Source organism: Lynx rufus, unplaced genomic scaffold, assembly GCF_022079265.1.
Source record: "Lynx rufus isolate CCGP_SWC_20201006 ecotype Redwood Valley unplaced genomic scaffold, mLynRuf1.p SCAF_3, whole genome shotgun sequence".
NCBI classification, from domain to species: domain Eukaryota; kingdom Metazoa; phylum Chordata; class Mammalia; order Carnivora; family Felidae; genus Lynx; species Lynx rufus.
Genome location: NW_025814845.1, coordinates 97078607 through 97092622, shown reverse-complemented (window position 1 = coordinate 97092622; position 14016 = coordinate 97078607). Strand labels below are relative to the sequence as shown.

The 14016-nt window shown below is 34.6% G+C and overlaps 1 protein-coding gene across 1 annotated transcript in view; it reads right to left on the bottom strand.

Annotated features, from left to right (window-relative positions):
* The window catches only part of LOC124520835 (bifunctional heparan sulfate N-deacetylase/N-sulfotransferase 3), a 169417-nt gene that overhangs the window by 21661 nt on the left and 133740 nt on the right, over positions 1-14016 (bottom strand). Inside the window, exons 6-8 of the mRNA XM_047091927.1 lie at positions 9361-9543; positions 7028-7124; positions 2861-2984 (exon numbers count right to left, since the gene is read on the bottom strand). Of these exons, the coding sequence (XP_046947883.1) occupies positions 2861-2984; positions 7028-7124; positions 9361-9543 (404 nt within the window). The remainder of the gene's footprint in view (positions 1-2860; positions 2985-7027; positions 7125-9360; positions 9544-14016) is intronic.

Sequence of the window (14016 nt, the reverse complement as noted above, 5' to 3'; positions counted from 1 at the left end):
TGGTCCAAGCTTGTCTCAGCCTTGCTTATTCTGAGAAAGGCTCAGAAAATCACAAAAGAAGGGCAGAAGGTATTGAATTCTGAGTAACTTTTAGTTTCTAAAAATGGTCCCACTTTCCCAGCAGTCCTCTCTATACCTGTAACAGTTTAGACCTTAAAAACCTCTTCACGCAGTTCTGGATCTTGGACATATAATGTATTGATTTTGCCTGGCCCCAGAGGCTCATGGAAAAAGCAGGGGCCAGTTCTTGTTTGCCAGTATGCCCACATTTTTCTAGTGTAGTGGCTGGCACTTAGAGGCACTTGTAAAATGTCTGATGAACAGGTAAATAAGAATTCAGCTTCATATTTTCAGGGTACAAATAGGTAACATCTGGGAATATGAATTCAGATTATGTAAAGAACTGGTGAGCAAACTAGAGTGTAAACCACTCTAGTTAAAAGTGAATGCCTGCCTCGTTTAAGCTTGGCTACTTTCATAATATCTCACCATCTTTTTTTACTGAAAGATGTGATTTTTGCAATATTCCACATTTATTTGTTACTTGGGTTGACTGTGAGTATTTCTAAGTGATTTAACTCACAGCTAGATCAAGACATTTAGAAGTTCTAAGTGCTAACAGGATTTTAGGGCTCCCCAAGTACCAGTCCAAGCCTTCACTTCATCCCCATGTAATTATAAAAAATAATACCAAACCACAGAATATAAAATTTAAGTGTCTGTATGAATCAACATTTCTCTTGATCTCCTGATTGTAAATGTTGGCTATTTTACCAAAGATGGAGTGTTCTCATTTTCATCTGCCCTACTTTGCTTTTGTCCTCAGCTTGTGTTTAGGTTGCCTGTCAGTTAAGGCAGCCCTGGTTTTCCCCAGTTTTCTAGGAAAAGCAGTTCCCATGAATCCAGACTCACTGTGCCTGTGTTAATTCTGTAAGCCACCTTGGCATGCTGAGACCTACTATCAAACTCTTCCACTTTATGGCTCTGTGGTCCCAAAGGGACTATGGAGGTGCTGACACTTCACAGAGAGACACGGCCAGCCTGAGGAACGTGAATACATCTGACATCATTGACAGCAAAGCCAGAGTTACTGATAATAGACTGACATTTGCAGGTACTTTTGTTATTTGTGTTGTCTTTTATAAACATATAATTTGTCAATGCAAAAGTGTTTGCATTTGAGGTGTTTTTAGTGAGTTGCACTTAAAATCGTTAGCTTTCTACTTATTTATGTCATCTTTTTGTAAACTGCTTAAGGGACTTTTTGTCCTGTTATAGTGCCTTATATACATTACTGACTTCTGAATAACTTTTTAAAAATTGATTATTCTTACAGATATTCTTTTTTTTAAGTTTATTTATTTATTTATTTAGAGAGAGACAGAGAGAGTGAGCAGGGGAGGGGTAGAGAGAGAGGGAGAGAGAGAATCCCAAGCAGGCTCTGCACTGTCAGCGAGGAGCCAGATGTGGGGCTGAAACTCACGAACTGTGAGATCATGACCTGAGCCTAAACTAAGAGTCAGACGCTTAACTGACTCAGCCACCCAGGCACCCCTATTCTTAGAGATATTCTTAAATCCCAGGGAGTTCAAGTATTGCATTCCTCTCCACTTTTTTCTTTTTTTAAAGTAGGCCTCACACCCAGAGTGGAGCCCAGTGTGGGGCTTGAGCTCACCACTCTGGGATCAAGACCTGAGCTGAGATCAAGAGTCGGACGCTTTACCGACTGAGCCATGCAGGCGCGCCCACCCCCCCCCCCACTTTTAAAGCAGCTTTTAATCACTCCCTTTAGTCCTAATGTTAACATATTTTTATTCTACTGTACACAGGCATATATATTTGAGTCAGTGGTCAAATAGCAGCTGAAGTGGTTGATGCTTTCTTGGTTCTCACAGTTGTTATTTAACACCATACAATTAATCAATATCAAGCCTTGTTTGAAGAGTTGGCAGTGAAATATATTGCAGTTAGAATATATGTAATTCCTAGTAGGTGCTCAAATTATCCTCAACTCATTTCTTTTCTTTCCATTTGGACCACACACAAGCAACTCTTGAGGGGGGGTGATACTTATGAAATTGAGATCATGCAATTTGACAACAGAAGTTAATATATAACAACACTTTATGCTAAAATACATGCAAAATATTTATGCTCATGCCCTAGATTTATTATAAAAATTCCATTCTTTCATATCACTTTCTGCCTAGAATTTCCACCTTAACAGCAAGACTTGCAGATATATTTTGTGATTAGCATGTTAATTTGCAACATATATTCCTACTATATTATTATATTTTGTATGTATTTGACATTTTAACTTTTATTTTTAATTTAACTATTTTCCTTGAATGGTTGATATAGTTCTTATTTCAATTCAAGACCAAAAATTAAATATTGCTGATAGCTTTATTTCACTTATTTCATTTATTTCATTATTCATGAAATATACACATATTTCTAGTTCTATTTATTTATTTTTTTAACCTAAAATGCCAAAGCAAAATAAAAAAAATATATAGAGGGACTGTAGCATCACTTTAATGCAAAGTGCACAGGAAGAGAAAGCTATGAAAGTATTTTAAGAAGAGAGAGGAATGAAATTTCTGGGTGTTACAGTATTTCTCTAACTTTGTATCTGTAATAACCATCAAAGATAATTAATGCAAATTCAGATTACATGTGGGCCTCTTGAAGCAATGAGTCCCATAACAAGGTACAGAGGATACCTCTGTATCCAAGGTACAGAGGATAACTTTTATTTGTGGCTACAAGCTTCTATGTTTATAAATATTAGCACTAATTTTTATACTGTGCATAGTATATATACTTTTAGATTTATACTAATAACCCATCTTACCAATCAATCCCCCTGTGGTAGTTATTTCTATTAAAGAACTGTACCTCCTCAAAGGTTTTTGGGCTGGGGGAGTTACTAAAGATGGAAGGATGCATAACCAGGAACAAATACAAAGCAGTGGTTCCTGAAAAGACAATAGAGGTTTAGAAATTAATTAAATGAAAACAGACTCCTACTATTAGCATTTCAAAGTCATTAATATACTAAGTATTGTAATGATCCAAACAGATACATATTAGTACTCCTTGAATTAAACTGAATAGATAATCAGCATTTTAAAAGAAGCATATTGGAAAAATGGAATTAATTGTGATGTGAGAAAAGGCTTGTTGCAGGGACTAGGAGAACTGGTTTTTGACCTCATCTCAATCACTGATTTGGTCTGTGACTTGGCTTTTAGCTTGGCTTTTTTGGTGGAAAGTCGCCTGCCTTGCTTATTTCATAGACTTTCTCTGGGGATGAAAAGATATATTGAACCTGAAGATATTTTGGTATTAATAAAGCATTATATGAATGAAAGACATCATTATTTAATAGAAGATATTACATCACTAAAATCATGTAGCTGAGTTCTCCTATAAGTTCTTCCTAAGGCCTATGAAATCTGATTAAATTTGAGACAGAATTTAAACTTTCAACACGTTTGTTTAAATTTGAATATGCTTACTTAAAAATGTGATATCAAAAATAGGTTTTTGGAAAAAAATTGTGTCCTTTCTTAGTGATATAACATAAAATTTGTAATTTGGAGAGAGAATGGCATATCACAAGTGCCCATATGGATCTGTGACTATTGGGGATCAAGAGTATGATTTTTTTTCCAAAATGAGCAATGTCATAAACTGTAAACTTAGTGTTTTAGAGCCTAAATTATGAGCTAAAGGGTACAGATTAGGTTGCTACAAGAAAAAGACAATCTGAGTTCAGTTTGTCTAAAATTTAACCACATGCTTGCTGTAATTGTAATTGTGTTTATAAAATCATACTATTAAAATATTTCTGGTCCATGTATTCAGTCTTCTTAAGGCTCTAGTTTCCACTTCTCTGCTCTAATGTGGTTTATATCATTATACATTCTGATGGAGCGGGACCTGTGAATTATACTCTAGGTCAATAATAGCTAGCAATGGTCTTCAGACATGGCCTTATAACATTTCTCTCACTTGGAGAAATTACTTTCTGATTTTGCTTAGTAATAATGTCATGTTGCCGTCTGTATTAAATTTTGAATTTTCTTATCTCTCTGACAAGCTCTATTTAATATTGTGCTTAAATCTAGTATATCAACACAACAGAAAATTTGTTAAAATAACTCTGTCAATAGCAAAATTGTCTAAAACAATGAATTGAAAGAGGCAGTGTTTCTAGATTATATCTTAACCAAACTATGAACATTTTATCTATACCCATGGGTACCTGTGAGGAATGAAACATAGTAATCTATGATATACAAAATAAAAATGCTCTTCACAAGCTTGACCTAAAACAGTGGTTCTCACACTTTAGCATGCGTTAGACTAACCTGGAGGTCTTGTTAAAACACAGAGAATCGAACCCTATCCCAGAGGTTCTGATTCAGTACACTTTGAAAATCACAACTTAAAAGAAATGTGTAACAAAATCTAAAACTTATTTGGGGGAAAATGTTCCATTACTTGAAATCCGTAGTAGAGTAAAGCTTTTTTGAACATGGTGTTTAGAGTCAGGTAAATTCTAGGATCAGGATTTTATTTCTAACACTTATCAGTTGTGTGAATGTGAACAAAAATATCTAAGCTGAGACTTAGTTTTCTTATCTGTGTAGTGGGGGAAAAATACTTAGCTATCAGGGTCTTATAAGGGTCAAGTAAGACAATCTGTATAAAAATACCTAAATAGCTTCATATCTCAATATTAGTAAAGTATTTTTTAAAATAACAGCTTTTATGAGATAAAAATTCAATAATGCATTTAAAAATTGAAAAAAAAGTCTTTGTGAGGATAGGAAGTATGACCATTATAATGTGAAAAAAGAAAAGAGAATTAGTTCCTTTCTTAGATCAACTGAAAGCATTCTTTTCTGAATTTTATTTTTAAGAATTGTATTCAATCATATTGTTTGCTTTTAATAGCATGACCAGCATTAATAAGACAAACTGAAAAAATAGACATGTAATTGTTCGCATAGTCAGTAAAAGGTATAATATAATTTATCAGTGGTCAGAAAATTGTTAGATTGTGGTTTCTGAACTCTGTCTTTACCTACACTTATTCTTGGGTCTGAATAAACTGTCCTATGTGTGTGTGTTTGAATGTGTTTAATGTGTGTATGTATGTAAAACAACCACCTAATCATAGACACACACATTCAAATAACCATCCATAAAGCTTCAGTTTTATTTTTTGTCAGTTTCAACACTGAAAATATTTGAATATGCGTAAGAATATACATCTATGCAAAATTATTCAGAAAAATGCTTCTGATGAAACTAAAGTTAAAATGAAGCTATTTAATTTTTATGTAACTGATGAGAAGATATGTTTATCCTTTTAAAAAATCAACTTCATAAAATATTGATATACATAGTAACATGGATGAATCTCAAAAGCATTATCTTAAGTGAAAGAAGTCAAATGCATAAGACTGCACATTTTACTCTTCCATTTATATGAAATTCTAGAAAAGCAAAACTATGGTACCAGAAAGTAGTTTCCTGTGACTGAGGATGGGGGAGGGGCATTGACTGCAAAGGCACATGGGTGGAGAAACTTTTTAGGGAGACAGAAGTGGGGTTTTTTTGGTTTTGTTTTTGAGACAGAATGTTGTGGTGGTTACACAACTGTGTACAATTGTCAAAATTCATCAGAATTTTCATTTAAAATTGGTGACTTTTAATGCATGTAAATTATACCACCACAGAACTGGGAAAAAAATTAGTTTCCATAAAAAGAGATAAAAAATTTTCTTCCAAAGGTAAATGTCATATATAATTGTAACATAAACATTTGGAAACACAACTGAGTTTAAGATGGCAAGTACTGATTCTTCCTTCTGACCATGATTTTTAAATGTCTGCACATCTAGCATGAAACAAGAGGCAGCCCTTCCTGCAGGGCTTTCTGGAGCGAACTCGATATGCCACGCTTCAGAGAGACATGATCAGTAATGACAGTGGGAGTTCGCTGAAAAGACTTTACTTTAGATATTTTTCTAGCTGCCTCTTGACTTTAAAATACATAAGGCCAAATGAAATTAACAAGGACAAGAAAAGTATTTATCATATTTATTATTGTTTTCAGATTGATATTGGCAAATGGGACTAAGAGAAAATGAATAGGCTAACCTCTATGTGTACATTACATAAAATTTTCTCCAGTTATTTTTAGAGAAATGAGGAGATGGAAGGTATTCCCCTTAGAAAGGGATATGGTTGAAATGTCTGTTTTCTGTGAAGCCAGAATCCGAGAGCCCCAAATAATTTATCATGCAGGAAAGAGCATGGATATTTGGCATTTTAAAGCTTCCACTGGGCTTCATTTTAATACTGATTCTTAAAGAAACAAGAAGTTTATGGGGAGAAAAAATTGCATGCCAATTTAAGAAAAGGCACAAAAATTGCATGCCAATTTAAGATTTCTCCTGGGTATGAGTAAATGCCTTTGTTAGCACAAAGTTTTGTTTATGTCTGGAATTCTGCTTGTCAAACATCCTTTAGATTTTTAGAAAACAGTCATCTCTGCAAGAAATAGTTTAGAGATAAACTATATCAGGAAGATGGCAGGAAGAGGCTGTTTTTCTGGAAGGGATTTATTATAAAGAGTTGTCGATACTTATATGTGTTTATCTCGACTTTTGATGAAATCCTGTCAGTCACTTTTTAAACATGTTAAACATTTAAAAATGTTAACATTTTTCAATTAAGGTCTTTGGCAAAAAAGGAATATTTGCTACCAAATTGCTGGATATTCAAACAGTGTGACATTTATTTTCATCTTTTTCACTTTAAAAAATTCCTTGACAAGCATTTAAATACATTATCAAGCTAAACAAACATTATGTCAGAGAACCAATGTGTTATTCATCCATCAGTATATATAGGAATTTTGAAAACTCTTTATGACAAGAACTCACTGTCTAGTCATCAGGAATTTTATACTGTTTGGTTAATGATAACAAAAAGCTCTCACCAGTTTTCTGGGGTCCTATTACCAAGAATTTTGGTAAACGATCACAGGTTTTTTCTTTAGACCAAATGTCTCTGTGGCGTTTGTCATCACAAGGATTCTAAATGGGAGAAGAATACAGAGATGTATTTTTTGATAAGTGGCCACTATGCTAGAGTTTTTCAACTTCTGTCCTTGAAAAGATATTCCAGGAAGCAAAGCTATGCGACTTCTTTTAAATGAAAGCTTTGAAGTGGCATCATGGAAGCTTTCAAGTAACCCTTTCCATCCTGAACCCTTTCCATCCAACCCTTCCATCCTGAAGTTGAGTGTCTACTGAGGGGTTGGGGGGAGGGGAGATAGCCTCATAGCACTGAGGATTTAGTATTTTTTCTGCTTTTGGCCGTTCTACATCTTAATTGTATGTGTGTGTGTGTGTGTGTGTGTGTGTGTGTGTGTGTACATGTGTGTGTTTTAAAATAGTGAGCTCCAATGTAGTGTGGGGCAGGGACTGTGCTTCCTGCTAACCTAAAAGAAGATACACTCTAAGCATTCCATAAGTAATTGAAATACAATGTGTAAGATTTTTATTCTAAATAACTTTGAGCTGTTTTGCTGTGCTTCAAAGAGATACAGATCAGGCCATAATGATACTATTTAAAGAGACAGCAGATTCCTTTCAGATATGTATTACTATAACTTTGCAGAATATGATTCTAAAAAGCACTAAATTTCAGCAAAAGGGTAAAATGAAGGTGAAATACTATCTTAGGGATCTGCTTTTGGTGTATAGTACATAAACCAAACCCACCATGCAAGATGTATCTAGAACATCCTTAATTTCCACTGCAAAGTGCTCATTATGTGAAGACTTAAAAGTTCCCTTTAATACTACTTCAGATATAGGCAATCAGGACAGCACTTCTATGCAATTAATACTACAGATATGTGCAGTTAAAGGAACTTTCTGCTTATTTACAATAAGCAACAGATGGTATGACTAAAGTAGAGGGTATTCTTTTTGGCTGCTGTTAAAAAAAAGTTGTTTCAAACCTGTCACCTGAAATAATAATGATTTCAGTTTAAAAGTAAGGTGTTAAATCAGCAGGAAAATTGCATGTCTTTCCAGTGGCTAACATTTGGTGATATTATGCAGTGGTTAAGGAAGAAAGATGTGCATTATAGTAACTGCAAAGTACTATATAGTGATAATTCCACAACCACTGACTTTCACATACTGAAATGTGTAGTTATGTCTCTTCTTGGAGTTACCTGTTTGTGTTCAGGTGGTAATTAGCTCATGTTCAAAGCTGAATGCATTGAGTATGTAGTTCAGATCTTGCTGCAACCTTCTCCTTCTGATGATTGTTATTACTGTACCATCAGCTCTATTAGCAACTCTCTAGTAGCTCAGTAACTCTCATTTAGAACAGTACTTAAGAGCACAGCCTCTGGAGCTGGATGGCCTGGAACTGATTCCCACTCTGTCACACAGTGGCCTTGTAAAGGTGTCTTAGCATTTGCCTGCCTCAGTTTCTTCATCTATAAAATGGGGATCATAACTATACCTACCACACAGGGTAGTTTAAGGATTAAATGAGTTAACATATAAAGAACCCAATGTGACACATAATAAGCACAAAATAATTATTTGCCATGATTATTACTTTCCCCAGAGTACGGAGTAGGCAGTTTAAGTTCAAATTATGTTTCTGCAATTCTGGGAACACATGAGAATGTATGCTTTGAAATCTGGGTTATGCCTAGAACAGTTTGCATATGCCATGTGTGTGTGACATTTTTTCTAAAAAGCTCAGTAATTTTGCCACCAAACACTTTTCCCATATCCAAAGTAATTCCCAACTAATACTTTTGAAGGCTGCCCATATTCTCCAGCTGCTGGTGTACCCCGTGGTTCAGAAAGCAGACGTCAGTTCTGAACTCTTCTCCCCTATCCCTCTGATGTTATTTAGTCATTAGAGATATAAGGTGTGCTCTAGGAGGACTAGCTGGCTACTTGCTTAGCATACAACCTACTTACTATTCTTCTACTCTTTTCAGCCTATTGCAGTCTGCAAATTGTTCCCCCTCTCTTGACTGAAAACATGACATCCATTGAACCCCCCACTGAGCTTGTAGAATTTCATAATTTCTAATGGGCATAGGAACAGAGAATTTGGCCCACTACGAAGCAATAATACAAAACTGCAATTCAGGAGGAAATAGTGTCTCAAATCTACCAACATTTAAAAAATGTAGCCCCCTCCCCACCCCAGATGCCTTCACTTTTCAGATAGGATTATATAAAATTTGTTTATGGAATTACTTAATTATACTAATTATTGAACAAATATTACCTGCCAGAGAGGGTCTTTTTGATCGGGAAAGAGCTCAAAATACTTGTGAGCCAGCTGCGCTGGAGGCAGAGTCTGAAGTCGCAGGTTCGTCCAGGTCTGCATGAAGTTGGCCAGATTAACAAAGGTATATAGTCCCAGCCGGTCATTCCCATAATTGGACAGATGTGTCATGAAAATGCTGATCTGAAAAAGGCAAATGAACTTCAGTGTAAACACAAGTTATTTCAACCCTAGGGGGAAGTGCAATCATAGCAATGCTAGTTTTTAAGTGGTCTTTGCACAGGGTTTAAATTCATGACATGTTTTGGAACTGTGGACATATCCCAGATACTCTCATTATATTAATGCATATTAGAAGATGTGTTATTAGTAAGACGTGACCATTTTTTTTTCTGAGGTTTTAACATATTTCATAATAAAAAACGAGTCCAACTGCCATATATCCATGTTGGTGCAATTAGTTGGATGCTGAATAATGTCCTAGATGCTCACACATAATGGCTTCATGTTATGCGACCTATTCATACTTTGCGGCAGCAGAATCTCTGGAGGTTGGGATTTTATAATTTGAGTCTACTTAATTTGGCTTTTAATGTAGTACTTCAAGTTAAAGAATATAAATAATCAATGTATCACCAATATTAGCATTAAGTGAATATCCTCTGATTTGTATTTATTAAAGGCCATAATTCCAGAGGACTAGGGACTAAATTTTTACTAAAATAAGTATTAACTATTTTCCACCAATAACACTGTCAAACCCTTTTCCATATTCAGTGAGTGTACTATTTCCAGCATCAAATACCTCCTGTAAGACAAATTTTCAATGTTTGGCTAGATAAAATCAACTCTTCCTATGGAAGCAGCTGACCTAGATTGAATCCATGCATTGAAAACAAAATTACAGTGTTTTCTTTATAATAAAAGAAATGTAAATTCTGTAGGTTTGATTAAATTGGTCTGGAATGCAGAATGGACTTTTTAAAAGCCACTGTTTCAAGTGAATACAAATAGTTTTTGTCAGTGAAGTGTTGACAAACGGAAATAATTCTGTATGAGATTTTCAATGGCAAAGAAACCATTGTCTCATTTATGCTGCTATAAAAAAGATCATAAAAATAATTCATGTGATAATAGTACTTTCCTAAAATATATAATGTCATGTGAATGAATAGTAATAATAGTTATTATAATCATCATAATAATGAATATAATGGGTTCATTCATTAGAGACTGAAAGAAATATTCAAGAAAATTTATTGAGGTAAAGTAGCAGAGATGAGGGAATGGTTATATTAAAACTGGATACAATGAATTAGAAAAAAATCTAATTACTTACAACTATGAATAAGAGGAAACATTGATATCCTTTATTCTATAGAATAAGTCCTGCTGGCTTTCATATGAAAGCTTCAACTGTGATCAAGGATATTTAATTGTATTTCTATTCACTCTGCCTGAACATATATTAAATCTTAGAACTTTCACAAACAAAATACTTTGAGGGTAACTTTAAATAGCTACCAGCAGACTGATGCAGTCATGAAATTAATAAGTAAGACTTTTATTACCATTTTGGGTATTTCTGAAAAATGAGACTTTTAAAATTTAACCTTCTGGTTATTTTTATAGTAGCTTCAATTCTATGACTTTTGTTTCCCTTCCTTTTCTCCAAAATGTATCAAAAGTCAGTTGTTGAGAGACTTAAGAAAATCATGCTTACATGTGTAAGTTCTTTTCTAATGTTTGTTAGAGGCAGTTTCTCATCATTCATATTAAAAACTACATTTTTCAGTATAGCTCAACAACAGTAGCAAAATGATACTTCAAGTTGTCTATTAAAGGAAAAATTTTAATACCATATAATATACATATATATATTAACTCAGCCACTAGTTCAAATTTTTGCTTTATTTATGAGAGATTTATCAATGTATCTATGTGTCTATATTTCACTTGAATAACATTTGCAGTGGGCATAAAATGGGAAATATGGAGATGTTGTGTGAATTTGTGGTACCAATACATTCGATCTCCATTTGAATTTAATTTACAACCCAGGAAACATTTTATTCTGTGACATTTAAAGCAGAGTGTCATTGTTTTTACCTATATGAGTATAGAAGGTAAAAAAAAATGCTACTCTTTCTCTCTCTCTTTTTTTTACTGTTTATTTATTTTTGAGAGAGAGAGAGGGCGGGGGGGGGGAGAGAACATGTGTGGGGGAGGGGCAGAGAGGGAGACACAGAATCAGAAGTGGGCTCCAGACTCTGAGGTGTCAGCACAGAGCCCGACGTGGGACTTGAACCCACCAACCGTGAGACCATGACCTGACCTGAAGTCAGACACTCAACCAACTGAACACCCAGGTGTCCCAGAAAAAAAATGCTACTCTTTCTGGTAAAAACAGAGGCATTTCAGAATGAGTTATGAACTAGTTAATGACATTGCTTTTCCTGAAAGTTGGCAAGAATTAAGGTAATACTTATAAGGTGTTGAACTTAATCCTGTAAAAAAAAAGCCACTTAGCCACCAGTCATGCAACCTTCCTCAGGTTTTCAATTCTATTTTTGTATATCTACTTTACCATAATGCAAAGTGCACCATAAGCAAAACGACTGTTTCAAAGTGATGGTTTTGTAATGTGTGTTACCTCACGACTCATTTAGACTTTGGACTCAAGCCTGGGGTTTGTTTTGTTCTTCTAAGAAATAGAAGGCCATAAAGGGAACATAATTGGTCAGGACATAAAATAATTTCTTTTTAAACTTTTTTTTTGGTGTGTATGTGAATTACAATGCTCTCTCTATACATGGAATATTCTATATCTCTTGCTGCACATGTAACCTCTCCAAGTTGTCTTTATTAATTTTTACTTAGGAAGGTATGCACAACAAACAACAGGGCTAGTGAGAACGGACATATAGTGACACTGTTTTGGTAAAATAATTAGCTTGCTATCCAGACAGTATTTCTTTCTTATTCCTGTTCTGACCAAAGACAACTATAATGTCACTTTATTTCTTGGCAACTGTTTCTGCATGGAATAGAAAGACACGAAGCTTGAAAGGGTTACCAGTTCAGGGAAAATAGACATTAGTCTTTCCCTAAAGAGGATGCCTTTATAACTTTAAGAGTGCTTCAGAACTAAGGCTTTATTTGTTTGCCTTTTTAAAAAGGATAAATGTACCAAAATAAGTTATCTTTATTATACATGCAAGATACAATAAGAAAGAAAATGTCAAAGAAGTTACAATTACATTTCTACAACAGTTTTTGCTACATGCATATTATAAGTAATTAGTTGTTACCAAAAAGACTAATTAGCTGCTTAAAACTCAACTTATTGGAAACTCTGCCAAAGGTACAGAATTTATCTAACAGATGAAAACAACTCTTTCTAGCCTGATAGACACAGACATCTATAACAACATACTTACTATGATGATTTTTCTGTAAAAGGCAAAAGGTAAATGCCAAATATCATATACACTGGTATTTATGAGAGAGAAAACAGATATCATTTGTAAAAGCGTGGCTAAGAGAAAAATGGGGGAGGCTTTATCTACACTTTACAGCCTCAGCCATGTGAATCTATTAAGTTCCAGCCAGGTATTGGAGATACATGAATCACTACCAAGACGAATAAGGAGCAAAACATTGGTCCCTGTGCAAAGGCAGTTGGCAATGCAGTGTTTCTTTTGAGAAGGTCAGGGGGAGAGGAGAGGAAATAGGGGGGTAAAAAATGTGTTACTTATAATATTTATTATAAACTATGCCATTTATGACTAAATCCACATTTTTCTTATCCTACTACCAGATGCTCTGCCTGGTTCTGGGTGTGTAAATATAAATATCATGCTCATTATTGTTAAGTGTTGTTTGTGAAAAATTAAGTATTCAAAAGGCACAAAGGAATTTACAGTGAAAAAGTCTTCCCACTTCTCTTCTTAAGTCAACCAGTTTTGTTTTGTTTTGTTTTGCTGTCCTTCCAGGTGACCAAAGGTTCAAAAGCCTGAACATATGTAACAGATTACTCAGGAAGTTTATCAAAGTTCAGATCACCAGAACTTACACTCAGTGATTCTGATTTGCTAGGTCTGGAGGGTGTCCTGCTGCCTGCATTTTAGAAAATCATCCCTAGTTGTCTTGATGCAGGTATTGTTGAAATATAATTTGAGGAAAACTGGCCAGTCCCATTGTTTATTCCCGTAGGAAAGAGTCCATTCACCAAAAGCGATTGGCTTTTCTGTAGTGGTCCTTTTGAATACATTTTAAACACAAACATGTCCTGTTAAGTCCATAAATATGTTTCAACATCCTAGACACATAACTATCCCTAGCACAAAGAACAATTGTTAAGTGTCCTTGGCCTCTTGATGGTTTCTGTAATGTTGACATATGTGTGGAGATGCACAGAAAATTGCTAAAAAAAAAAAAAAAGAGATCTGGTCCACATAGACATGTATAATTGGTTCCTAATTCCCCTTCAATCCTGTGTTTATTTTATTATTATTGTTTTTTAACCTGAGCAAAATTCTTCTCCATTTCCATATGTACCTCTCAGATGCATATTGCCTTTTAACTTCCCTACTTAAAAGACTGTCTTTCATATTCATTTTATTTTATTTCATAGCATTTAAAAGGTTCTGTGGC